The sequence below is a fragment of the Acanthopagrus latus genome, chromosome 24 (assembly GCF_904848185.1).
Source record: "Acanthopagrus latus isolate v.2019 chromosome 24, fAcaLat1.1, whole genome shotgun sequence".
In the NCBI taxonomy this organism is placed as follows: Eukaryota; Metazoa; Chordata; class Actinopteri; order Spariformes; family Sparidae; genus Acanthopagrus; species Acanthopagrus latus.
In genome coordinates, this window is record NC_051062.1 from 8,624,462 (window position 1) to 8,649,333 (window position 24,872).

A 24,872-nucleotide genomic window follows, 5' to 3' on the forward strand; every position below is an offset into this window, starting at 1 on the left:
GCCAGTCTAGAATCAAGTCCACAGAACAAGACCAACAAGTCCTGAGTCAAACCCAACAAATCCAGTTTTGGCTCCGTATGTTAGCTATAGATGATAAAGTCTAAGTGAAGCTTCAAGTCACAGGTGTCCACTGATGTCAAGTCCAAGTCATGTGACACCCATGTCACTCCTCTGTTGGTCTGAATTTTGTCGTTTCAGATTCTGTAGCATGCAAAGAGCTGAAAGAAAAACTATGTCCAGTCTTTCCTAATATATATACACACACACCTTCAGCGGCTGAGCTTCATCGTCATCAGAATCCTTGAATTCAATACAAACGGCGATATTCCTCGCCTGAAGAAGGGAGACAAACCATTAGAAACAGACAGATGCGAAAAGCAAGTACAAGTCCCGAGATGCCCTAGAACCAATTTTAGCTGGACACTTTTCTTGACTGATGTCTTATATCTCTGTAAAGAGTGGGAGGATACTTCAGAGAAAGGATAGCTAGCTCTCATTCTAAGTGAAAGTGGGCAGAGAGACAGATGATGGGGAGAAGGCAGGTTGATTTCCGAAAAGGGAGCTGACCTAGTGAAAAACACAAGCCCGTATTAATGTATTAATCAGAAGCGGCTGCTCTGCGTAAGGATAATTCTATCCAGCTCTGCTGCTGGCTGAACGAGCCAGAGGCGGCTGCCAGTAGTCTCACAGGATAGGAACAGAAAATGATGATCATGAGAGAACGGTGGCCAAAAAACACTTCACCCTCCAAAAAGGATAAGTCATAGGATTTGTAATGACTTTATAACATATGAAGGTCAAAATAGTGATGGTACAGATCATCTGAGCACTAAAAAGGCTCAAATTGCATCATTGCAATTGCATCCATACTGTTTCACCTTTGCAAAGGATTTCTGTCCGTCGTATTTGAGGTGTTTCGGGTACACATAGAGGTGGTTTTTGTAGATGGTGAATGGTTGGGAGCACTTGGCGATGCAGGGTACAAACTCCTCCACCTCCAGGAGAGCGCTGCCGGGCCCGTTGCCTTCGAAGTTCCTCATGGGGATGTAGGAGGAAGTGACACAATCTGCAGACGGGAAACAGAAGGGGAGTTACAGGGTTCAAGGTAGAAGTCTGACGATTATAAATAGATGTTGAAAGTAAATATTTGGAGGGTTTACTGGTTACATCCGGAGCCACGCTGTCAATAGTCACGTCTAAGTTCCCTAAGAGGACAGGGAGTTTGGCCATTTTCTCTGGTCTGTTGGGAAAATATGGAAACAACAATAAGTCAAATGTATAGAGATCAGCTGTAGTGATAACTTTAGAGAGGGTGAAGAAGCGTACTTTCTGAAGTCAGTGAGCAGCTTGAACATGTCCTCGTCTGACAGCTTGCTGCTGTCCTGCCTGTAAAGAGCCGAGAAGCGAGCGCCTTTGTCCAAAGTTCCTGATGCATCTTTGAACACAGGCCTGCAGAGACAAAGAGAGAAATCTACTGGAGAAAGGGCGCATTTCAGTTCCACACTAGTGGTTCAAAAGATTTGTGCATCCCAACAGGCTGACTTTCTTTTGACAGCTCCCACTCAGTCTATATGCAGTATCCCAAATCTGAATCACTATGTGGCATCATGGCACAAGAGAATACGTCTCCTTGAACTTTTAGAAGCTTAAAGTTTTTCTTTATGTGCAAGAAATCATCAGATATAGTCTATGATTCTGTATAAGGGTACAACACCAACCAACCCTGACACAAAGATTTTTCCAGAGGTTTCCAGGTTGTCAATTAAGAGTTTACACAGGTTTATGTTTGAAATTAGTGTCATCTTCATATGTATATGAAACCAGATGTGACATCAGGCTTACAAATTTTGGAACATCAAACATACGTCAGTTTTTTTCTGCAAATAGTTTTGTTAATGTTGCAGTTTATGATGAATCCATCCAAGCAGATTCAGATTGGGTTGGTTGAACAGATCCAAAATCAGATAACTAGGAACTTATGTTCTCTATGTGCTGACAAATTGCCCAATTGTTGTCATTTTTAATATATGAGAAAATATTACCATATATTCATTTAGTTAGATATGCATAATACGTTTAAAGTAATACATGTTTAAATACACATCAGTATATATCAACGCTGTATCATCAAAATGTAGTTCGTTATAGTTCTTAAAATTACTTCATATACTGAAATACTTTTTTTAAAACATGACTAAATTCTTCACTATATGTCAATACATCCCCTTTCCTTCAGGGAAGGGAAACAGACTGCCTGCTGGTAGAAGTCCATTTATTCTCTTGTAAACAAAACTGGGTACAAGCACTTGTGCTGTGGATATTTTAAATCTTTAATTAGCAACTAAACGAATGGTGCAAACATACCCAATAGTCCAAAACCAAACTTTATTGTGTAAATGCTTTGTAGATAAGTGGGTTTTGTTCCCTCTCATGCTGCAGAGGGCTTAAATTTCTTTTGTTGTTTACTTTGAACTTGGGTGTGTGTGTGTGTGTGTGTGTGCGGCTGTTTTGCTCAACATTTTAGGAAATAACTTCTTTGACACAACAAGCGAAGATTAAAGAAATACACCATGTTTTTTTCATACCTTGCAGCCCAGGCGAATGGCATCCTGTACTGCCCCAGTCTGCTGCAGGCTGTCTTTGCATTCTTCAGCACCTTTTGAGCCATCTGAGTCAAAAAAAAAAAAAAAAAAGTCAAGAAAAGAGGTATTGACTACATTGATGTTGAGATTTCACAGCCACATCCTCGTCATCTCTACCAATCTCTCTGTACCTTTGCTGAGTCTGAGCTCTTCATGTAGGGTTCGGTGCAGTGGGTGATCCCCCCCTGCAGCACCTTCTCGATCCTGGCCACCAGGAAGATCTCCGGATGGGGGCATGTGACTGAGAACACCCCCTGTTTGGGGTACTGGAGAGCCCCCTCTGGGAGCCCACTGGCCTGCCTGTGGCTATCCAGGGAACCATCGCCACTGCCGTTGATGTGCAAGTCGAGTCCGCCGCTAGAGCCTGATGTCATCTGACGGACCAAAGGGTGGTTGAGGTCGACGTGGAAGTCGGCCGAGATTTTTCTACTGTTCTGGACGTCGAAGAAGGAGAGGACGACGTAGAAAGGCTCCACCTTTGATGAATAAGGGGATGAAGGAACATATTTTGAGGGAAAGAAAAAGGACAGTAGTTTACATTTTGAGGGAAACACATCCTTCCTAATGCACTTTTCCACTCAGTCAAAATGTACCATAGATGTAATTCATCTTCCCATTCACTCTTTCCACCGTGGATTTCCATTACACAAACCCATTTGTGTGTGTGTGTGTGTGTGTGTGTGTGTGTGTGTCTGTGTTCTGAGCAGCAGAGCTAATAACTGTGGTTTCCCAGTTGAGTGCTGAGTGTGGGAGGCGTCCATCTTTTACAGAGACAGAGACCTTGGAGAGTGACGGCAGGAAACCAGCCTCAGACTGGTGCTAATGCATGATGGGAGGCCCAGGCTGGTTGCTATGGTAGCGGCCATTCCTCGTGCCAACAACACCAGTTTTGACAGGAGCCAGCCAAGTGGGCTATCTGAACTGTCTGTGATCTTCTTAACTGATTTAAACCTTGCCCTCGTTCACTAAAGGACATTTCCTGGAATTATTCCAGAGGCGTGATTCTGTCCTTGTGCACACACGTGCATTCACAGACGTGTTGCCTCCATATAAATGTAGATGTGAACATACTACAGGCATAATAAACACATTCATCTATATTTGTTTCTCATTTCAAACGTACATTAGTTGTTGGTCCCTCTTCGTTCTCTGCAACACAGCCCTGCAGGTTGAACGACAGGTCGTGACAGCTGACCAGGACTCTCTTCCCGAACTTCTCTTCAAACTGCCGCACGTCTGGCTCAATGCCAGAGAAATCCAGCTTCTGTGGAAACGGGAGATGCTGTCGGTGAATCAATCAGTAACAGGAGCAAAACTGACTCTTGTGCCAGGGAGAATGAGAGCAGTCCTCACTCTGAATGTACAAGGCTTAGTTATCAGATATTATCTTCATCACCTGTGTGTCAGGATCCAAAGTGAAGAGTTTCAGGCGAGCTTCACTCCTCATTTTGGACTCAATATCTCTGGCAGTCTGTTAAAAAACAAAGCAGAACAAAGGACTCAGCATTACAGAGGAACAGCTTAATATTGGGATGGAAACAAGCAGCCTGTCTAGATCAGAGGCCTGGCTTGGATGCACTGTATAAACTTTAAGATGAGGAAAGAACGCTGTGATCAGGAAATCCAGGGACAGTGTTTACAGTCAGTGTGGTCAGTGTATGAAATGATTAAAATTCACACCTGCCTTTGTACAATCGAAGTCTGCACCCATTTTCTTCATCATCTCTCCTTTCTATTGTCTGCATTTTCTCTCTTTCGTTTTCCTTTTCTTAACTGCAAACTATTATTCGGACTGACCTCATCAATACAATGAAAGGGAAGATGGGAAGATGGCGACGAATTAAATGATTTATCGGTGGACAGTGAGTTTATCGGAACTTTCTATTTGTAAATATCTACTGCTGATAGTGTTTTTTCAATGTTGATTTGGTAAATACAGCACTATGCCTTTAAGTGTTTGTGTTCAGACTGCCACGTTCCATGGCCGGACCCCTTTTCAGCACCAGCGTTGGCCTCATCTGGCCTCTACATTTGGAGACCATGCACACTAAACCAGATGTTTGCTTGGTTAGCACCAACAGGAAAATGTGGGGACCTGGTTGCAGGAAATACAGATGTTGAAGCAAATCTCCAGCAACAGTTCAGACAGCTTCCAAGTGAAGTCATTTGACACCTCTTGTGGACTCATCCATATGGTGGTGCTTGTCGCGTGGTAAAAACAGAGGTGGTGAGCACCATTTTAATGCTGTTACAGATGGAGGAAACAGGCTACCTGAAAGCTGTCTTGAAAACTTCCGGAGGAGAGGTCTGTTTTTCCATGCTCCTCATCTGCTGGAGAGATTAACAAGTGCTCTGTTAGCTAATGCAATTATAGAAAAACATAATGATGTGTGGGTCTCGGCTTCTCGATGCAGAGGAAAGGAGAATCACACAGGAAACTGATTAAGAAAAATAAGTCAAGCATCAGCAGTTTTAATAAGGAAACATCCTTGAGATAAATTATTTCAGGCACATCAGGGAAGCCCGCAGGTGCAGCAAGCATCAAAAGACACGGAGAGAAGGCGGACAAATAAACACACGCAAAAAATGTATTAAGATGTCAAAGGGAAGGAATTGTACCATCGTGCAGGTCTCCGTTCCTCTTCTCCTGCATGGCCTGCTCGAAGCTGCTGTGGAGAATCTTGTTGAGGGTGCCGATCCACTCCTCCATCTCCGCCTCGCTGTCCGCAGCCAGCAGGAACGTGCTCTTATCCTGCATCTTCAGCTCGAAGGCAAACCGACGCACTTTGCTGTTCTGAAATAAACACATACAAACTTCGAATTTTGCACATTTTCACTCATGTTTGGACAGTTTCAAAAGGCCTCAGTGCTTCAGTCTAAGGTCCTCTACCTGAACGACCCCCATGCATGAGTCGAGGAAGATTGTTCCCTTGGGTTCCTTGGAGGTGTTCTCGTCCTTGTAGAAGTTGAGGTTGTAGGATCCATCGCCCAGCTGGGCCAGATGGAAGTACCTCCTCTTAAAGGACTAGAGGACGAAAACACAGAGAGTTTAACATCCCAAATGGCCTCTTTCTCTCTAAAAATACCGCAAGGGTGGAGATGGGGCATGGGAAAGTGAAAATATACAACAATTTATGGGCTACCACAAGCAAAGGCTGAATTGATTTCCATATGTGCACAATATCTAACACTGATTACGTGATTTTTAACTTAAAAAGACACTTATAAAGGATTTCTATGGAAAGATTACATCCAGAAGAAAATAATCAATCAACAGGAACAAATAATGGCACATCTCTGTTTTCTGCCAGAAGACTGATAACACTGGCAGACCAAGTAATACACAGTGGACAAGGCAGATGCTATTAAGTCCTCCATTAGAAAAGGTTACTGATATATCAAAAGGAAAACAGGACATGGTCGAAAAAGGTTTGGGGACCATTTACCGCTTTTGTGAAGTTTATGGACTTGATGGATGGATCAAGACGTGGAGCAATAAATTCTCCTCGGCATTAAACCCTGCAGAATGTTGTAGGTGCTCTGGATTATTAACTGTGGCCGTGAAAGATTTAAACTCCACCTTCTGTCTCGCACCTCACAGCAGTTCAATTTAGAAATGTTTCATTAGGCTTTACTCATGCATGAAATGTCACCGAGTGGTGTTAAAAGTGCTGTTGTAAGCTCAAAGGCTTTATATTTTGTACAGTATTTCCATTAAGTTGGTGGGCATACAAAAAAGCAAAGAAGCAGAGGCACAGATATTCAGATTTGTACTCCACTGTGTGGGCCAAGCCTAAAAAAACACTACTGTGGCTCCTACATTTCCCATGATGCAATATGATAGCATCACTTCATTAAAGTGTGTTCACAGTTCTTGGGGAGTTCGACCACCCACGTGAAAGAGTAAAATCAAGGTTTTTTTACGGCTACAGAGTAAGCTGTTACCTCCAGTGATGTCACTCAGAGACTCACATGCATTCTGGGTAATGTAGGCACCAGGCTTTTATTGCAGTGCTATAACACTGTTGGACTCACTTTGGACTCAATTTTTTTTTAAAAATTGTATTACACGCTTCCACTTACTGGTGCGCATACTACCCACAATGCAACTTAGCCACTCAGTGACATCACTGGAGGCAACCTATCAGATCGCATGCAGCTTCCTCTGGAGCCACAAAAGGCTTTATAATACTTCTTTCACATATGCGGTCTTACTCCCGAAGGCCTGTAAACACACTTTAAAATTGGTGGAGTTACGCTTTAAATGCCCATTTCTTTCTAAGGGTTTCTTTCAAATCTTAAGTGCACAATGACATCATCTTTTCATTTCTTTAAAGACACTTGAAGCTCTCCTAAAGCCTCAGAGGACACTGCACAAGTGCTTTCACAAGCTGATTAGCTCTTCTTGTGCAGAGTAAACTGAACTTCATGCGTGAAATCGGTGGAGTGCCCCTTTAACCACGCCGCTTACACTATTAGAGGAGGTTGTGAAACGCTTTAGTGGCGTTACTGTACTCACCCGCATGGTAACACTGATTGCACTGTTCATGTTGCCTTTGTACAGCCAGCCATGTTTAGACACTCCTCCCTTCTGAGAGCTGAGGGACGCCGTGTCCTGCAGGAGGAGGAGGCGCAAACACATCCATCAATACACGTTTTCTACTGCAAATGAAATTAAACACAGATATTATATCCATTCATGTCCGCATTCAAAACACACTCTCACACAGTTACTTTGCTTTGTGCTTAAAAATGTGCTGACTTCCCCCGAGGCGAGTGGGAGGACAGGTCCACATTGACCGCCCTGTTCCCTCCTGACAAGAAGGCTCTTAATTAAGATCAACGTTTACATCATCAGTGCACTTCTTTTAATCTCGGGAGATTTCAGCCATGACGGTGTGTCCATTAAAGGTCACCGGCCCTCGGTTAAATCAATGCCTAAAGCAAGGTAATTATTGTAGGGAGTGGAGTGCCCTTAAAATCCTAGAAATGTCACGGAGATGTCAGCTATTCTGGGAAATGACTGGTTGCCTGGAGCATTAAACAAAACATCCAAAGGTTGACTTCTAATAAACAAGAGAAATTAGATAAATGAATACGATGTTGAGTAATAAATTAAAGGACAATGTTTGTGCTCTATTGCCGTCCCTTGTAATCAAGTTTACTCGAACAGAGCTAGAGGAAGGCTGAACTTGTTGCCCCAGCGCCGTTATTGTTATTAACTCTATAATGGTTTGCTGAATAGGCCGGCTGTTTTCCTTGCATGTGAGAAAACAATGGGACAATCAGAATTCCCTAAACGAAGAGGAACAGGGCTTGTGATTGGGCAACTTACCTCATCTTTTTCAACATCTTCATCCACCTCAAACAGGTGAGGGGCCAGTTTCTCCGGTCGCAACACCTTACTGAAAGCACAGGGAAAAGATCACATCCGATTTAGATTTACAGACTTACAAATTACCCTCGGCTAAAAAAGCACGACTCGTCATGAGAAACAGAAAGAAGAACTCAGCTGAATGATTACCCGGCTGAGCTTTGTAATTCAATCAAACTTTTTGGATCTGAAGAGGTTTCTGGCAGACGCATTTTTGCAACCAAAATGAGGACCCTATGTTGCTGTCAGGAATAGGCCAGGGGAAAAGTGCAGTGAAATAATCAGTTCTGGATGTTATGGAAGCAAGTACAAGAATTGTGGCATCTTTCTTAAGCCACGTTTCCACCACAGGAACTTTTCCCAGGGAACAGGGAACAAAGGGTCGAATTAAGTTTCAGAGACATTATATTAACCCCAAAAACTCACTGCTCAGGGTAGTTAGTCCAGGCACTAATTGGGCCTTTATGCGGAGGATGAAATCCAGCAGGAATTGGAAACTGTTGCAAAATTGGTGTGTAAAAAAAAAAAAAAAACAGCCGTTGAGTTTTCATACAACGGCACAGATTCAAGAGGATATTTTGCCAATTCAACTGTGTTGGAAACGCAAAAAATAACAGCCTGGTGGAACCTTGAAAAGTTGTTACTCTGGGTAGAAACCATAGCTGGAAATGCTGCCCTTGGTAGCTTTGGACAGAAACTCAAAAACTATTTCCAAATTCTTGACTTTGTAGTGCCTTAGGCGTAGCGCGTAGAAATACGGCACACAGAATGCACAACACAGAGGGCTTATTTAAGTTCAAGGCCACACAGTAGTGCATCCAGTTTCACAGGAAGTCGCTCTAATACTGCAGCTGCTCCTCTAAGTGCAGCTCAGATCCCAGACGGACTGTTTGCCCTTCGACCTTTACAAGACCCAGCTTGCTCTGGGGATCGACTAGTGTAAACAGTGGTCAGGGCCAAGGCCGGGGCGAGTTTTTTACTCACAAATGTTTTTAATGTGACACGCAACATCTGTAAAGCACATTCCTGTCCTTAAGGAAAGTGGCGGCTCAAGTGAGGACACATAAGGCATTGTGGGATTTCCCCTGAGCTTTAATGATATCTATCAACAGCAGGCTTAGAATAGCTCTGCTTATCCTTGGTAGAAAAACATAGGAAGCCTTCTATTGTTGTTGTGGGAGAACTCGGAGCCTCCGAGACACACGCTTCCGTCTTTCTAGAGATCTGGCTAAAACATTCGCTGGGCTGTAAACAAAAGGGCAGTGTCACTGCAAAACAATAAGATTTACAATATCCCTGGGATGGCTTTGGCAGCATCGTGCGGTATGTGGTGGACGAGGCCGGCTATTAGCTGAGCAACACATGCATTTCAAGATATGAAGACATACAGTAAACACAAAGCACCCAATCCAGGCGTGACAGACTAAACAACTAGATGGCAAACTGGTGGCCAATTAGAGGTTTTTAAACAGCAGTTTCTCTCTTCTCATGAGACACAGAGTAGGTGGCAGTGACCTTGACTGCAGCTCAGTAGGCTGTTAACCTCTCAGGTGAAACGCATCGGTTAGTATAATTCAAAAACACACTCACTTCGGGAGCTGGCGGAAGTCTCCTGAATACTCCTCATACTTGTAATTGACCACGTGCCAGTCGGATTTGTAGGTTTTGATGCACTGCAGGGACAGACGGAGAAGAAGGCGGCGTGAGGGGTCATTTCAACATTCAGACGTGTACTTACATACAAGGTCCAGACGCCAGCGGCCTCGGATTTCTAAAACAACCTCGGAAAGTACGGGATTTCCATCCCAGTCTTTTTTCAGTGAGAGTGAACTCGGACGGAGCTTCAGCAGATGCAACACCCCCTAAAATGCATTTAATCCAACTGATTTAGCAAGACAAACATTTATGTTATCATAGGTCAGATGAGGGAATAATATTGTATTTCATTCTCAATGATCCTGACGCAAATCAAGCACAAGAGAAGAGTCTGACGCAACGCCATTTTAGATAGACAATACTACAGATGTTAGGTTGAATCACAGGACTCTCAACAATGGGCCAGGTATGTATGTGGCTGACAGTACGGTACCTGACAACATGATAAAAATGAAGCTTTAACACAACTTTATGCAGTTCATACTGGGACACATTTGGAATTTAGTTAGTGAAAGTTAAGTTGTGGATGTAAGTCTGTAAGTACCACCAAAAGGAAGCTAGAGTGTCTCTCTATCACGTGTAAAACCAATCACACAGTGATCTTTTGCATCCCTCCTGGGTCGAGTTAACGTATTGTGACCCTAGAACACAACCATACCATCGTTCAAAGTTAGGGTAGGAGATGAAATACCCCAGGCAGGAATAAAATCACTGACCTGAGCAGGTTAAGCTGAAATAAATCCTGTCTGAATTTAATTTTAGATCATTTAGACCAATGCACAGACACTGTATGACATCCATCAATCCTTTTTGTCATCATCATAAAATAAACTGCTGTTCAAGCTAACAAAGCTGTGGAAAATTCTGCTCGTCAACAGGCTACTGAGGGGGTTATGTTTGGTTAGAAAAATATTAGTTATCCCGCAGAGAGGGGAGACGCAAGCTAAACATCTGTGTAAAACAAACACCAGCGGTATCACTCGGTCGGTGACATTCCAGTATGTGCTCATCAATTCCGCGAAATTCATAAAATACACATGTTGAGCGAGGCGAGTGGTCACTAAGAAGTAGAAAAATGATTCTGAAAAATATCAGCACATCTGTATCAAGCTACGCAGCTGCTCCAGATGTGGCTATGATGCAATTCCTGGCCGCAGCCCTGGGGGACTGTCCCCTATCAGGCTCTATCAGGCTACACCCCGACCAACGCCGGCACACGGCTCCTCTGTAATAACATTACACGACCCACCGGTTGAACTGCGGACTCCATCTGTGGCCAATCCTCTGATTTGCCAGGAAACATGTGAGGGGTGGAGAACATGAATGGAGGTTCATTTAAAGGCTAACAGCAAAAATATTTGACACACACCGTATCGATTTTCCCGTATCTCTACCTCGTGTGAGTGGTCAACAAACACTTCCCTCTTTTGAAAGTGTTCTCTGAAATCTAATCAGATCCGCTTTATCCATATAAAAAAAGAAAGAAATCAGACTGAATCCTTGGCTCGATTCCTGTCTGAACTTGTGAGCTCCGGTATCTGACGGGTCTTCAGGGTGTGAGAGCATTATCTGGACCGAGGCGAAGCACCTGTGTTCGGGCGAAGGGAGAGAAAACATGGCCAAGCTCCAAACAAAAGGATGAAGAGGGGTTTCAGTCATGACTGAAGGAGATTGAGGCCAAGATCGGGGGGATAAAGAATGGACAAAGCAGGCTTATGTCCAGGTATGTATTAGTTTTACCTCTTGGACAAACAGCGAGTGAGCTTCTTTCTCAGCGGTCTCTGGCACAGTGGAGAACAGAGTCCTGCCCTGGCGCCTCAGGGTGCAGATCTGAGGAGAGAAAGAACAAGCAGGCATGAAAAACAGGCCAGACAGAAGAGACGGGCACGACAGAACCGTCCTGCCGATGTTTTCATAAAACACGTTTCCAGCTTCAGGTGTGTGTTCACTGTTGCTTTTACTGCTCCCGGTGATTATATCAAACTTTACTGATCCCCACGGAGCTGCTCTCTTTGTACTTTCCTTCAAAGGAAGGTCAGAGATCAAGGTAAGGCACTGAGCAGCCTCCTGAGCTCAGTGCTATGCCCAAGGACACTTCAGCAGATGGATGCTACATGCTAATCCTTTCTGATTTGCTCTGACAGCTGACATACAACTTTCTTGCAGAAACTTAGATGAAGAGATTGATGCTATTCCCATGTTTGTACATAAAGCTACAGACAGGGGAGGGTTAGCTTAGCATAAAGGCTGGAGACAGCTAGCCGCTTTTAGGTGGCTACAAAAATTTTTTTTAAAGGAGCATACACATTTTATCTTGTTTATTTAGTCTATACAAAAATCAAAAAGTGAAAATGACTCCAAGAAGTCCTTATGCGGTTGTGTACATATGATTTTCCCGTCACAAAGTTTTGTCCAAAGCAGTTTAACATAATATAGAGAAGTAAGAGGAGGGCTAAAATGATTGAGGTTGACAGCTCTTCAATTTTACCATTACTTCAACCCACAAGCAACCCTATGAACTTTACAAGGAAGATGAGCCACATTTTGATTCATACCAGTTTCAAACCAACCACATTTTCACAGACAGACATTCAGCAGTCACATATCGTTATTAATCTTGAAGCGAGGTCCGTCACTGATTGGGGAAAAACAACATCGGCCGCGGCTCACCGGTATCTGACATCACCAGCGTTTCCCCAAAGAGTGAACCATTCTTTCAATGTTAAAAAATTAATGCAATGAAGATGAAAGGAGAAGAGAAAAGGCAGAACTGCAAGAGAATGTCGTGCTGCCTGTATTATTCAAGTCCTAATTCTTCTCCCTGCTAGCCTTATTAAATGGATACAGCCAGAGAGAGAGCAGAGCGAGGATCCATACCCAAGGAGCAAGAGACGCCTCAGGGCTTGCAAGTCATCCAAGCTATTGGACGCTGCAGCCGCCATTGCTCCCACTCAGCGCTCTGCTTTTCTACTCTGCCCTCAAGGATGAGTAGGAAACAGTGGCACCATGACCTAGTTTTGTCATGGATCTCCTATTCTCACACTGGCAAAATTGTTACTGCCCTCATTTGTCCGGTTCACTCTTGGAATAGCTATTAAAGATGTGTCAGTAGCCCAAGCTGAGCTCAATTTTTTCAGCCGTGTTTAATCTGTACGCAGATCAAAGGAAAAAGTTAAAACAAGTAATAAAATCAGTGACACCAATTATATTCTAAAACATCTGCAGTGAGGAGAATATTCGTCATTCAGGCCAACAAAGCAGTGGTTTGGCTAAGGCTACAAAAGACTAGAGATGTTAAGAAAAATTTAATTTCTATTCTTTTGTTGTGGCTGCATAAAAGGAAAAAAAAAAGATTTTATAAACTGAATAGTTTTGGACATTTTGGGAAAAAAAAGGACGATTTGCTTTCTGACCGTGAATGAGCCTCAAAGATAACATTGATAAAACTCTTGTTCCTCCTCATTGAACGTGAAGTTGAGGCCAGCAGGTGGTTAGCTTAGCTTAGGGAACACAGCTATCCTCTCTTGGGTTTACCTCAATTTGAGTCGAGCTTGTTTGTTTTGTCCATTCGCTCTCATGTCTTTCTGAGAAAGAATGCATTTAGCTTAGCTTAGCTTAGCTTAGAATAAAGCCTGCTGGCATGAGGAAACATCTGGCACGTGTCTGGCTCAAGCTTCATATTTAGTCCACACACGATAGTGGTATCAGTCTCCTCATTTAAATCTGGGCAAGAAAGAAATATTCCACAAAATGTCCAGCTATTGCTTGAACGTGATTAGAGTATGAACAGGATGAGATAAAAAACGGCAGGGGGGTTGGTTTCCCTGCCTCTTGTGGTCATAAAAACTCCAGGGTGAGAAGATAACGGCTGAATTGTAATATTTGGGTGAATATCCAATTAGCATAGCACAGCATGACACAAACACAGACACCTATTTGCCTTTTCTATTTGCCTTTTCACTGAAACCAAAACCGTCAACGCGCACGCGGCCCGTCCCATACGAGCGGCCGCTCACGGGAGATTCTGACCGAAGTGCACCGTTGTCAGTCGACTGTTGGCAAGAACTGCCAGCTGCCAATTAATGGCATTCCTTTCACAGTCATTAAACAGGAGCTTTGATGGCCTCCACTGGGCCAGAGGAGCCTGTTCCCACAGGCAGTGACACGGCGGGGCAGACAGGGTGATGCCAGGGAGGAATCAAAATCCTCTAGCGTGGAGATATTCGGGCGTGAGCGGTTGATGACGGGAATCTAGAAATGAATGCCTTCTTTTTACTTTTAAAGATGAAAGTGCGACCGGTTACATGTGCGAAATATCCATCCAAGGATCTCTCCAGCGCTACATGAATCTGCATGTATGGGAAGTTGATCCACAACCTCACATCCTTCCGAAATGAGGCCCCCTCTTTTGTATGCCCAGTTACTCGCGCATACACCCATATGTCTGGCTGGTCTCCCCCTTCTCCTCAGCGCGGTGATGTAAAACATATGGCAGGTTAGACAGATGGACGGACAGGGTCACACACACTTGAACACACACACACACGTAGACCCGGGCAGTTACTAATGACTGTGCTCTGCAGACAACCTTGTAATGAAAACCACTCATCACATACTGATTGTGAAACAGTCTGGAAGCTGTACGTTGACGATTTCCCACCACATGAATATACAGTTTAATCTTTTATGAAATAAAAAGGCGCAGTGATTTTCTGCTTTTTTTTTTTTTTCTGGGACTATTTTCAGCGGTGGATGAACCCAAGTTTCTTGTTCTCGCGACTATTTGGATACACACGCGATGCCTCTCGCCGAAAACATTCATTGTTGGTTCGGGTGTGCACATGGGATCTGTTGACAAGAAGGAAAATATTGAATCTATTCGGACCTTCAAAGTCTGAATCAGGAGGGTTGAGGAATGACAAACATTTGAAAACACGGGTCTGCCCGTGTTTTCGCTCTCTGTCTCGAGTCGAACTGGGAGTGGACCCCGCTGAGATCCATCTCAGCGCCGCAGTGATGTAATGTTGACTCGGCCTTTCAGCCTCTTTGAACGTAAGCAGCGGTTATATGTGGAGTGTAAATGTTTATAAGACCACGAGCCAGGAATTACATACAGTGCATGAAAAAGTCAGATTTATAACTGATTAACTGGGTCATACCATAATTTGCAAGAGCTTATTTCCTCTAACTTTAAGAGCAGTAAAGAGGAACTTAAACAGCTTTATAAAAAAGAAAAAACACTGGGTAAGAGGATTTAGGTATGTCCCAAAAAGTCAAATTGATGTTCGAGGGTCTTGGCCTCACCTTTCTCACCTGTGTTCTAGTATCAGAGCCATAAATGGAAACAGCAGCTACAAAAAGTGTGAATTGTGCATATTCTTTATTGTATTTTAGTAGTTTGTAATTTCTGGAAAATGTCAAAAATTGCTGATTCTACTAACTTTGCGTCCAGGTCACTCACTTTTCTGGGGCCGTGACAGGGCTGGTTACTGAGGAAATGGGCTAAGATGTAATAATAGTACTTCTAGTATTCACTCTTTAAAGTTGCTAACCTAAATGTTGATGAATGAATTATACATTGTGCGAAATCTACATCACTGGCGACATCTCTCAGTGACATGACCCTTGACTCATCAGATGTGTGACACAAGATGAAGGAGAGACTTGTGAATAAAGTCCATCTCACCTCTCGTGTTCTGAATATTCACTAGCCCTTTGCAAACTGTTTGACTTGAATTCAAACCTGCTGCTTCCACTCCTCAAAAGGCAGATCCACCGTCACGCAGTTCATCATCCCTCCGAGAACTCCAGGTGTTGCTCTGCGATTACGTCTTGCTGTCCTGACTTTATCTCAACGTGCCTCACCCACTGCTGCCTCACTCTCTTGACTTTCTACATTTCCCAGAATTACTTCAAACGACCTGCTGAGAACAGGTGGTGTTTTCAGCTGCTCGTACGGGTGGGGAGAGCAGCGAAAACAACGGAGATAACAATGGGATCCCAGTGGTGGAAAGTATTGTGCCTGGTACAGTTTTGTTAAATATTTCCTTTTATGCTAAGGTATACTTCCTCTCCAATAGATTTTGGAGAGAAATGTTGTGCTCTTTACCGCACTACCTTTATCAAACAGCTTTATCTCATCCCCGCCTGAGACTATTGGCTCAAGGCTGCATTAGCGGCTGCTAAAATAACACAACTAAATCTCTGACTGAACTGCCTGCGGTTGATTTGCATTATGGGTAATGTACGTTTTCGACACGGAGAAAGAATGCATGAAAAAAGAAGGAGCGTATCTTCAGTTCCGCCGCATCGATGTTCTGGGAGCAGTTCACTGTGAGTTCAACGACTCGCTCAAGCATTTTGAAAGTGACATAATTTGTATTTGTAAAGGAACAGTTCATCACGTTTCTGCTTGTACAGCAAAAAGGTTCCTCGTTGCGATGAACCCCAAGACTCTGAAGCTCCACTCAGCTCTATGGAGCTTTTTAGCCCCTTTCAGCTCATTGTTTTGGTTTTATAAGCTTTAACTTTGATGGCTTGGTTGACTCTCGCCATGCTCATCAAGCCGTTTTCAGAACCCACAGTACATGAACAGCTTACAGACAAAGTTGGCAACTATAACTAATTAATCCGACGCAGGTTTGAGTATTTCAGTTGTGTTGAATGTGGATTGTTAACAATTCAAATTAGTGTGGGCACAGCCTTAATCAATACCAGGCCTACGAGAGGGTAAAAGCTAAACAGAAAATGTACCTGCAGGCCTCAGAGAGTCTCTCTGCACATCTTACCTGAAAGTCGTCCGTGGGGAACTGTAGCATGTCCCGCAGCACATCGCTGATGATCTGGGTTTTCCTCTGCACAATCACATTCTCGTAGTCCAGAGGCTCAATGATCTTTGGCTTCACCTAAAAGAGAAAATCACAACAATGCATCACCAAGTGGCTCGGCATTTTGCTTCTCGATAAATATTTGTGGTCATTTAGTGAATTGCCATTGACCACTAATTGTTCTTTAATAAGCATAATGCTCAGTGAATGGGTTGCGGGATGAGTTACAGAGGAAAGGGGGTATTCAAGCTCGTCTGGACAACAAGTAGCTATTGTCCTTTCACACAGTTACTGGTCGACAGCCACAGAAGCGGGATCTGGCACAGAGACGCAGATGAATGTGGGTTAACAGAAGAGATGATGGGTAAGAGAAGCGAGGGATGGGTGGATGGATGGATGAGCGAGAGTCTGTGTGCCATTGTACCAGTCACTGTGTCAGGGGCTCAAAATACAAATCTCAAAGAGAAACTGGTGAAGTCTAAACAGGATTCTTCATTCCATAGTTAATCCGTATGGTGTTTTACAACAGAGGGGGTCTTTGTCGGCATTGATGCTTGCCAGTAGGTAAAGATAGTGGAGCCTAGTTCATGATACAGCAGAGATTAAACTCCCCTGGCGCTGCAGGCTTACATTCCACAGAAAAGACCAGAGGGAGTCCTCCAGCATGTCCTCCCTCAACAGGCTGGACTGTGATTACAATACAGATCTTTAAATATGACACACATGCGCCTTCATGTTAAGATTCTAAGGAAGTAAACAAAGCATCGATCTATTTAAAGCTGAGCTAAGACAGATACTTTCCGGGTTTAAATCACAAAATGAGGACACCCTACCTGAACTATACCTGTAGATTCAATCAATTTCAGGCATAGATATGAGGACACAGTGCATAAAGGAATGAGTCAACACTTGAGAACGAAGAGAAAGCTGAACTCAGCAATGGTAATCCTTTCCTCCCTTCAATTTCCTTTGCTTTAAAGCATCACAAAGGAGACCGGATTTGGGAATAAAAATAAGTAAAATGATATTGTTTTTCTCTCCAAGGCTTCAGATGATGTGTCTTCAAATTGCTTGTTCTGTCTGACCAGCAGTCTATAACTCCAAGATGTTCAGTGTCCAGACACAGAAAAGCAAAGTCATCACAACAGAGGAGCTGGAACTAATAAATGTTTGTGCTTGGAAGAAATTATGTAAAGGACAAATCGATTACCTGCAGCTGCTAGTGAAAATAGCTGCTAATCTATTTTCTGCCTATATCAATCAATTAATTGCGTCAGCTCTAATGTGAGTTTAAAATCAATTAATAACATTCTGTGTGTGAACAGTTGAACAAAACAAGATTAAAGATCAGTAACCACGCTCGCAGCTGTGGCAGGCTGCTGCTTGTACTTTGCACTTCAAGCTAAATGCTAACGCCAGCATGCTAAAATGCTCACAGCGACGTTTGAACACCTATCATGCCACCATTTCTAACAACTGGTCATATCATGTTCAGATTATATATACATCAGCAGACTTAACTGTTAGAAGTTGGACCGGATGGTGCTGCTTGACAGCTAGGCCTACGGCTACCAAGCTAGAGACCAGTGTTCAAGACTGTGTTTCAGCATTTGGTAAGCACGTTTCTGGATGGAGACGTAGCCTTTTCAATGGCAACAGAGTGCAGATGTTTGTGATTAGACTTCTGGGCAATTTGCAGCTAAAAGTTGGGTATTTCTAACGGGATGTAGGGACAATTTCAAGCTGTTTTTGTGGCGACAGAACCAGCCAAAACATTAACTTTTCCTATCCCTGACCTCAGTGGTTTTTGTGCCTAACATGAAACTGTACACCAAAGTTGCGTTTCAACATAACCAGGGTTTATGGGTATGGGCGATTGGGTTGGGTAATTGTTAACAATCAAAGTATTGGACAAATAAAACATTGGCGCCAGAGGCAAGGCTTCATTTTTTAAAAATTGTCGATGATGGAAAAACACGTCTGCACCAAATCCAATGGTAACCCATCCAACAATAGTTGAGATACTTCGATCTGGACCAAAGTGATGAACTGACCGAACCGACAGACAACCAACAATGTCTTCACTCTGACTGAGGCAACAGAACAGACTCTCTGTCTCTGACTAATAGTTATCACTCATCTCTCTTTCCATCTCTAAATCATCATACCTCCCACGTCCGAATGTGGCCACTAGGTGCGGCTGTGATCCAGATTATTTGGATTAGCCTCCTTGGTCTGCGTCCAATGAACACATGACAAACTGAGGACAATTAAACGTCTGACCATAGAATGACATTTTGATTGGTCCGACCAATCCTCATGATGACGCAATGAAAATATCCCTCCATATCTCTCAGCCCTTTGGATGTAAACGATCATCTGATAAGCGCAAAATCGTCGGTCCCAGTTTCCAACTGGATAACTGCCATTCAGACGGAAGATAACGTTATGCAGCTGTGAACTGTGACTCGTCAGTAATTACCTCACAGGAATACACTGTATATACATACAAGAAAGATGTGGATCAAGTTCAACTTAAAGCCTTATGTAGATGTTATTCTGCCCTATGAGGTCAGTTTGCTAATACTCTTACCCAACTAGTGACTACTACGATTTATAATCCATATAATCCAAAAATTGGGAAATTTTGCAGTAAAATGAAAGTCAGGCATTTAGAGAAACAGACCTACAGTGACCAGTTCTTTGGTCTCAAACTACAGAACCATTTACATCTTTACGTAAACTTTCTTTTTAATGATTTCTACCAAAAAGTACAGTACATGCAGATTCCTTAACAAACCAGCGAGTCTCACTGCACAAACTTTGCAGCCAACTTGGCAAACTCCCCTGACTCTGATGCTCAGGAACGGTTAATGAACAAAGGGAGCCACAAGTGCTCCATTTCCTAAAAAAAGATCAACATCCAACCCCCTGGAGAGGTGTACCCTGAAGCTGCCATTTCCCGTTTCCGTCTTACTGTTCTTTTAAATTATCTTCAAAGCTGCTCTTGAAAGAAAACCTAAGCGATAAAGAACTTGGTTAAACAGTCAGATCAGATGAGTTCCTTTTGGCGAGCAACTCCCAGAACAACACAAGATCTCACAAAGCCTCTAAATGCAGAAGATGGCCCAGTACTGCACACTTACCGCTGCCACCTGTGACCCAGCCTCCACCTCTGCCTCAATCTCAGCCAGGCTCTTGTACTGCTGTGGAGACTCTATCACCATCTCCCTTTTGGGGGCTTTGCCGGCCCGGCCCTGCATGGTGTGATCAATCCTACGGCCTTCAACCAGGTGTGAGACTCACTGCACACACACCGCCATGGCACAAAGCTGCCCACAGTGCGTGAAGTGAGAGAGCTCTGTCGACCGTCCGGTGAGATTCCCTCTGTGCTCAATCACAATAGCCCAGCCTCCCCTCTCCCTCTCTCTCTACTCCCGCTCTGTCTCTCATCAGAAGGGTAGGGCCCCTCCCACCCTCACAGCTGTGCAGCTGTGAGGATGTGTGTGGATCTGTGTGTGTGTGTGTGTGTGTTTGTGTTTGTACGTACAGTATGTGATTTGTGCGAGGAGAAGGGGAGGAGAAATCAACCACTCCCCCATTAAAATACTTAGAAGAGGCCCAGAGATCATGTCGTCATGTGCCGGCTCCACCTGCCTGGTGTGTATGTGCGTGTGTGTGTGTGTGCGTGTGTGAAGTTCAATTGAAAAAGTTTTAATCTTTTGAAAAAGAATAAACTGTAACTTGCCAACTACAGTGTGTATATTTCCCTACATTCAGTATGTTTTACCGCTGATACACTGAGAATTACTGGGTAAATACCAGTAGGTATAACAGAAGTCGTGCAGGGAATAAGGGGCTATTAATCTGTGACTGGATGGCAAGCACATTTACACAATTACGAGCTTTTAATTAATCAATCGTGATTAATTGCTATCTATACTTTAAAATGAGGTGCTATTTTAAGCCCGTAATTCCCAGAGATTCTTTGCTGCATGAATTTCACAAAACAGTGCCATTCAACAGTTCCATCTACTGTAGGTGCTTTCTGAAGCCCCACTCCAGTGTGTCTCGGTATTTTTATGATCTTTCCTGACATTGTTTTATAAGTTTTGATGTCTCGGACTTTACTTCATTAGAAACTGGCCTGGCTTCTGCTGTTATAATAAAAACTGATTTATGGTCGGATGTAATCCCTACGCAGGCGGCCTACACCTGATATTAGCTTATCACCGCTTCTCTCTGGTCAGCCAATAAATGACATAAAGTACATACAGTACATATGTTTTGAAACAGGATCATTAGTTTTTTGTTCTTCCAACTATGAAACGTCCTGCCAGGCAAAAATGCTGATTTTTTTATACCATAATATATACATATTGCAGCCTGTATTCCTAATATTTACTTAAGAATTTGAGATTGAAAACTAATTTTACTGCCTGCAAACTATGTGACGAGACTATATTAAAAATGTGAAAGTGAGCAGCATAGAGATCCTTAATTGGCTTATAATCTAACACCAGTTTTAACTGTCAGACGGATCCTACACTGGATCCAACAACTGTCAAAATCACTAAAAATAACTCGCACCAGCCGGAGAAACAGTATTGAGACACTCAATCTGTGTTGATAAAGTTCTGCTCCCCATTGATATTGATTCGTTTGTCTTTGAACTGCTCGTGCACCGTATCCGCTGCAGCAGGCACCCACAGCAGGGTCAGTGAAAACACACTTCCCCTCTTATCCGGCTCTCAGACTTCAACACACACACTCTCCTGCTGCTTCGGGAACACTTTGAGTTGCCCCCTTGTTTCTCCATCCAGTCAGCGTTCTCTCCGAGGAGCATCACTCGCCTTTAATCTTTAAGCAACGGCGGCGCCTCGGCTCAGCTGTTTTCTATCGCCGAGCGTGTTTCAGAATGATGACATTTAAAGTTTTCAGCGAGGAATTACTGCGGGTAAATTCATGCAAATCCTGTGTTGTTGGTTTTTTTTTGACTTCTCTCTCTTTTGCTCTTATGCACACAACTCCCAAACCACACTGATGTTTACAAGCCACTGAATCTTTCTGACTCAACAAGCATGATTAATAACTCATCCAATTATTTCTGTGGGGAGAGAGGTCGGGGTGAAGCGAGAAGGGGGAGAGGCGAGGTGTCAGAGAGAGGGGATGACACGCCACGGGTCGGGGTGACTTCAAAGGCCGTCACGACTCCATTACAGTTTGAGCGCCACTGCTCCTAACACAGTATAGCACAAAGGCAGGCGAGGGTGTGTGCGTGTGTGTGTGTGTGCGCACGAGTTTGACTTTTTTGAGGGTCTCTCTGATGTGTGAGGCACTGTGCATAATTAGCATAACTTGTTTTAACTGTACGCGCTTCAAAGGGACTCGCTGAAAATGTACCATTCAGAGAAATTACTTCTTCTGAAAACACAGGAAACTGCACAGAGGCTGCAAAATAAGGTCGGGCCACTAAGCCCAGCAGGGCGTTGCAATGAGGTGAGGTGAGATGGAAAAAGCATTATGAGCCACAGGAATAACCATCATGAATGTAGTGGGAATGATTACTGTGATTATTAAAGGTGCAGTATGTACGAATGCTTGTTTAAAACCCTTTGATATTAACTAAAATAATCAATAGAGGGTGAAGAAACAACAGTTATGACATTATATTAAAGACTTGTATGTATTATGTTGCAGACATCCTCTGACATGCATGCAAACAAGCTTGCCTCTGCCCAACCTGTCTCATAATACTACTTTCAAGCTACAGAGGCTAGTAAAGTTCATAGGACTGCAAGCTACATGGTCAACTGAGCTAAGCAGCCGACGTTAGTGGTTACTCTAAGATATATGCCGCCCCTTGTTTGCTTGGAGTATAATTTCAACAAGTGGCCAAATTGGTCAAACGGCACCCAATTGCTTTGCAGCCATCACCATTTTGTTATTTTGGAGCCAGAGGGGGCGAGAGGAGCTTATTCTTATCCTGCTTTATCATCCATTTTACTCTGGGGCCATTATTTACATAATGAACATCATGCTTTGGTGAAGAAGTCTTGAAACTAGTGACTGAGACCATAAACTCATTACGGAAACGTTTACAGACGTAATAAATCAAGAGAGTAGGGTCATTTTCTCATAACATTACATACAATCAGACTTCTTTTCGAAACCAATACAGGTTTGAGGCACTTTGTCCACTATTTATACAATCTACAATAAGGACAAGACTAAGAGAAGGGCAAAGCAATATTTTTCTCCTCTTTCACATTTTTAACTGGAGGGATTTAACCCCGACTTTGTGTTTTCTATTCATGCTGTGGGAAATATTGCAGATTGTTTGTTGGTGGTTAATCTTGAAAAAATTCACGAGACACAATCCATTAGTTTTGCGCCGAAAAACTTGGATTCTCACGCTGACTCTGGTTGGAAGCATTTTATGTTTCCCCTTCTCGCAGCCTCATTAATTTCAATAGTGCTGGAAAAAGCTGAGAGATTCAACTAAATTAGAAAACCGAGCGTGTGTTCTCAAGGATACTCTGAGGTGAGGTATTTAAAGCAAATCTAACGCGGGCTCCTGACTTGATTTTCTGGCCTCGGTGTGTCACGGACTGCTGACTGTACAGTGTCCCTGGCGTCCTGCGGAGGCCAGTGACAGCGTCACCAGCTCAGCGTGATAATCAGCCTCTTGTCAAAGACCCTGGCTGCTCTGAGGTCATCCCGCTTCACTCACCCGCATCTCTGGAGCGCTCTCACACCATCACGCTTCCAGGAGCCATCGCTGGTAACATGCCAGCAATACCACGAGGATGTGTGAGTTTGTGTCTGAATATGTGTGCGTGTGTGTGTGTGTGTGTGATGGGGTGAATGGTGGTGCAAATGAGTTTACAAGGCCATCTGCGTAAGAGCTTGACATTAAAAAAAAAAAAAACTGTCAGAGAGAAAGCGAAGGAAGAAGCATGGCGTCCATTTGTTTTTCCACAGCTTGAACTCATTAGGACATGTGAGCCTTCCACACCCTTCCCAAGTGAACGCACACACACACACACGCACACACACTGTATGTAGACGTAAAGCGTCACACAAGTCCGTGGGGAATTGCATAAGAGCAGGTTGACGTAATGTTTGGGAGCCGGCGATCGCTGCGGGCGCCCTGGAGAGAGAAAGTGTGAGGGTGTTGCCTGAAAAACTTCCCCTTCAGACAGATCCCCCCTCCTCACACACACACACACACACACACACACACACACACACACACACACACACACACACACACACACATCATCACGTGCATGTTAGCGCCCCGACCTAAAACTCACTCATCTGTCACTTGTCTGTCACACAAAGGGGAAAATGTGAATTGTGCTTTAATCAGAGAATCAAAGAGCAGCTCGGTCGTCTGTCCTGTGGTCAAACTCATGAGGCTGTGGCTCCAGGTGAACCAGGGGAAAACATGTGGGACAAGTTAAATCTGATATGAGAGATGGGAGTTCCCCAAGTCTCCATGATGTCAGAGCTCTCCGGGGTGCTGAGAGCTTGATTCAACACTGCGCAGCAACAACTGAGGCGCAGAAAGTCCCTTCACGGGATTAGATCCGAAGAACAATAAGGAGATCCCTATAAAACACAGAGTTATTCAGTCTATTGTCTGTTTTAAAGGGATAATCCGTAACTTGAAACTGGAGCCTGCATATGTATAGCCTACATTCCAGTATGCTTTATTCGTAAATGGTAAATAAACAAAACATGATGGAAAAGTGCCTCAGGTGACTTGAATTCAACACTTGTGCTTTGCTATACTGATACTGACCACTGATCATTTAAAATGTTGTGCAAACCACCTTGATGGTCTGAGAGAGAGCTGTAGGAAGCTATTGTGGCTCATTAGCTGTGTTTCATCCTTACTGTCTATTCACTCACTGGGTATAAACTGCTCCACAAAAGAGGCATGGTCCTTCAACGGTCATGAGACAGGCGTCGATGGTACAAATAGGCTACGTCTTTGGAATAAACTGTGTGAACTATTGTCCTGTTAGCAAATGACTGCTCACTGTACAGGGGTGCTAACTGACATCAAGCAGGCGAGCTCAGACAGTTTTCAATTTCCCTTTTACTTACTGTATGAAAAAGATTACTTTTTCATAATTCAATTCAGTAGTTTTCCCAAAGAGGGTTCAAAAGGCTTGCTAACGTCTTGCTAGACGGTCGCCAAATAGAACGACAAATCACACATTCATCAATTTCTGCTCCACCATTGTCTGCAAACCAACTCCTAACATCATTAGAACAAGTTGAATAAAAGTAGATGATGCAACACATATAAGCTACACTTTTGGACGACATCTCTGTCATCCCTGAGAGGTTAGCACAGGT

General features: G+C 43.5%; 1 protein-coding gene across 9 annotated transcripts in view; it reads right to left on the reverse strand.

Annotated features, from left to right (window-relative positions):
* The window catches only part of dock9b (dedicator of cytokinesis 9b), a 53,221-nt gene that overhangs the window by 16,598 nt on the left and 11,751 nt on the right, over positions 1–24,872 (reverse strand). For 5 of the 9 annotated variants that reach the window (XM_037090422.1, XM_037090420.1, XM_037090414.1 and 2 more), the window contains exons 2-17: positions 16,461–16,577; positions 11,413–11,502; positions 9,607–9,689; positions 7,978–8,047; positions 7,162–7,257; positions 5,533–5,667; positions 5,262–5,436; positions 4,915–4,973; positions 4,039–4,113; positions 3,766–3,906; positions 2,774–3,118; positions 2,586–2,668; positions 1,327–1,449; positions 1,161–1,240; positions 879–1,066; positions 268–333 (exon numbers count right to left, since the gene is read on the reverse strand). In XM_037090422.1, the coding sequence (XP_036946317.1) occupies positions 268–333; positions 879–1,066; positions 1,161–1,240; positions 1,327–1,449; positions 2,586–2,668; positions 2,774–3,118; positions 3,766–3,906; positions 4,039–4,113; positions 4,915–4,973; positions 5,262–5,436; positions 5,533–5,667; positions 7,162–7,257; positions 7,978–8,047; positions 9,607–9,689; positions 11,413–11,502; positions 16,461–16,577 (1,926 nt within the window). Of the gene's footprint in view, positions 1–267; positions 334–878; positions 1,067–1,160; positions 1,241–1,326; positions 1,450–2,585; positions 2,669–2,773; positions 3,119–3,765; positions 3,907–4,038; positions 4,114–4,914; positions 4,974–5,261; positions 5,437–5,532; positions 5,668–7,161; positions 7,258–7,977; positions 8,048–9,606; positions 9,690–11,412; positions 11,503–16,460; positions 16,578–19,645; positions 19,827–24,872 lie in introns of those variants that run through there. The other 4 variants (XM_037090423.1, XM_037090421.1, XM_037090418.1 and 1 more) reach the window with 2 other exon arrangements.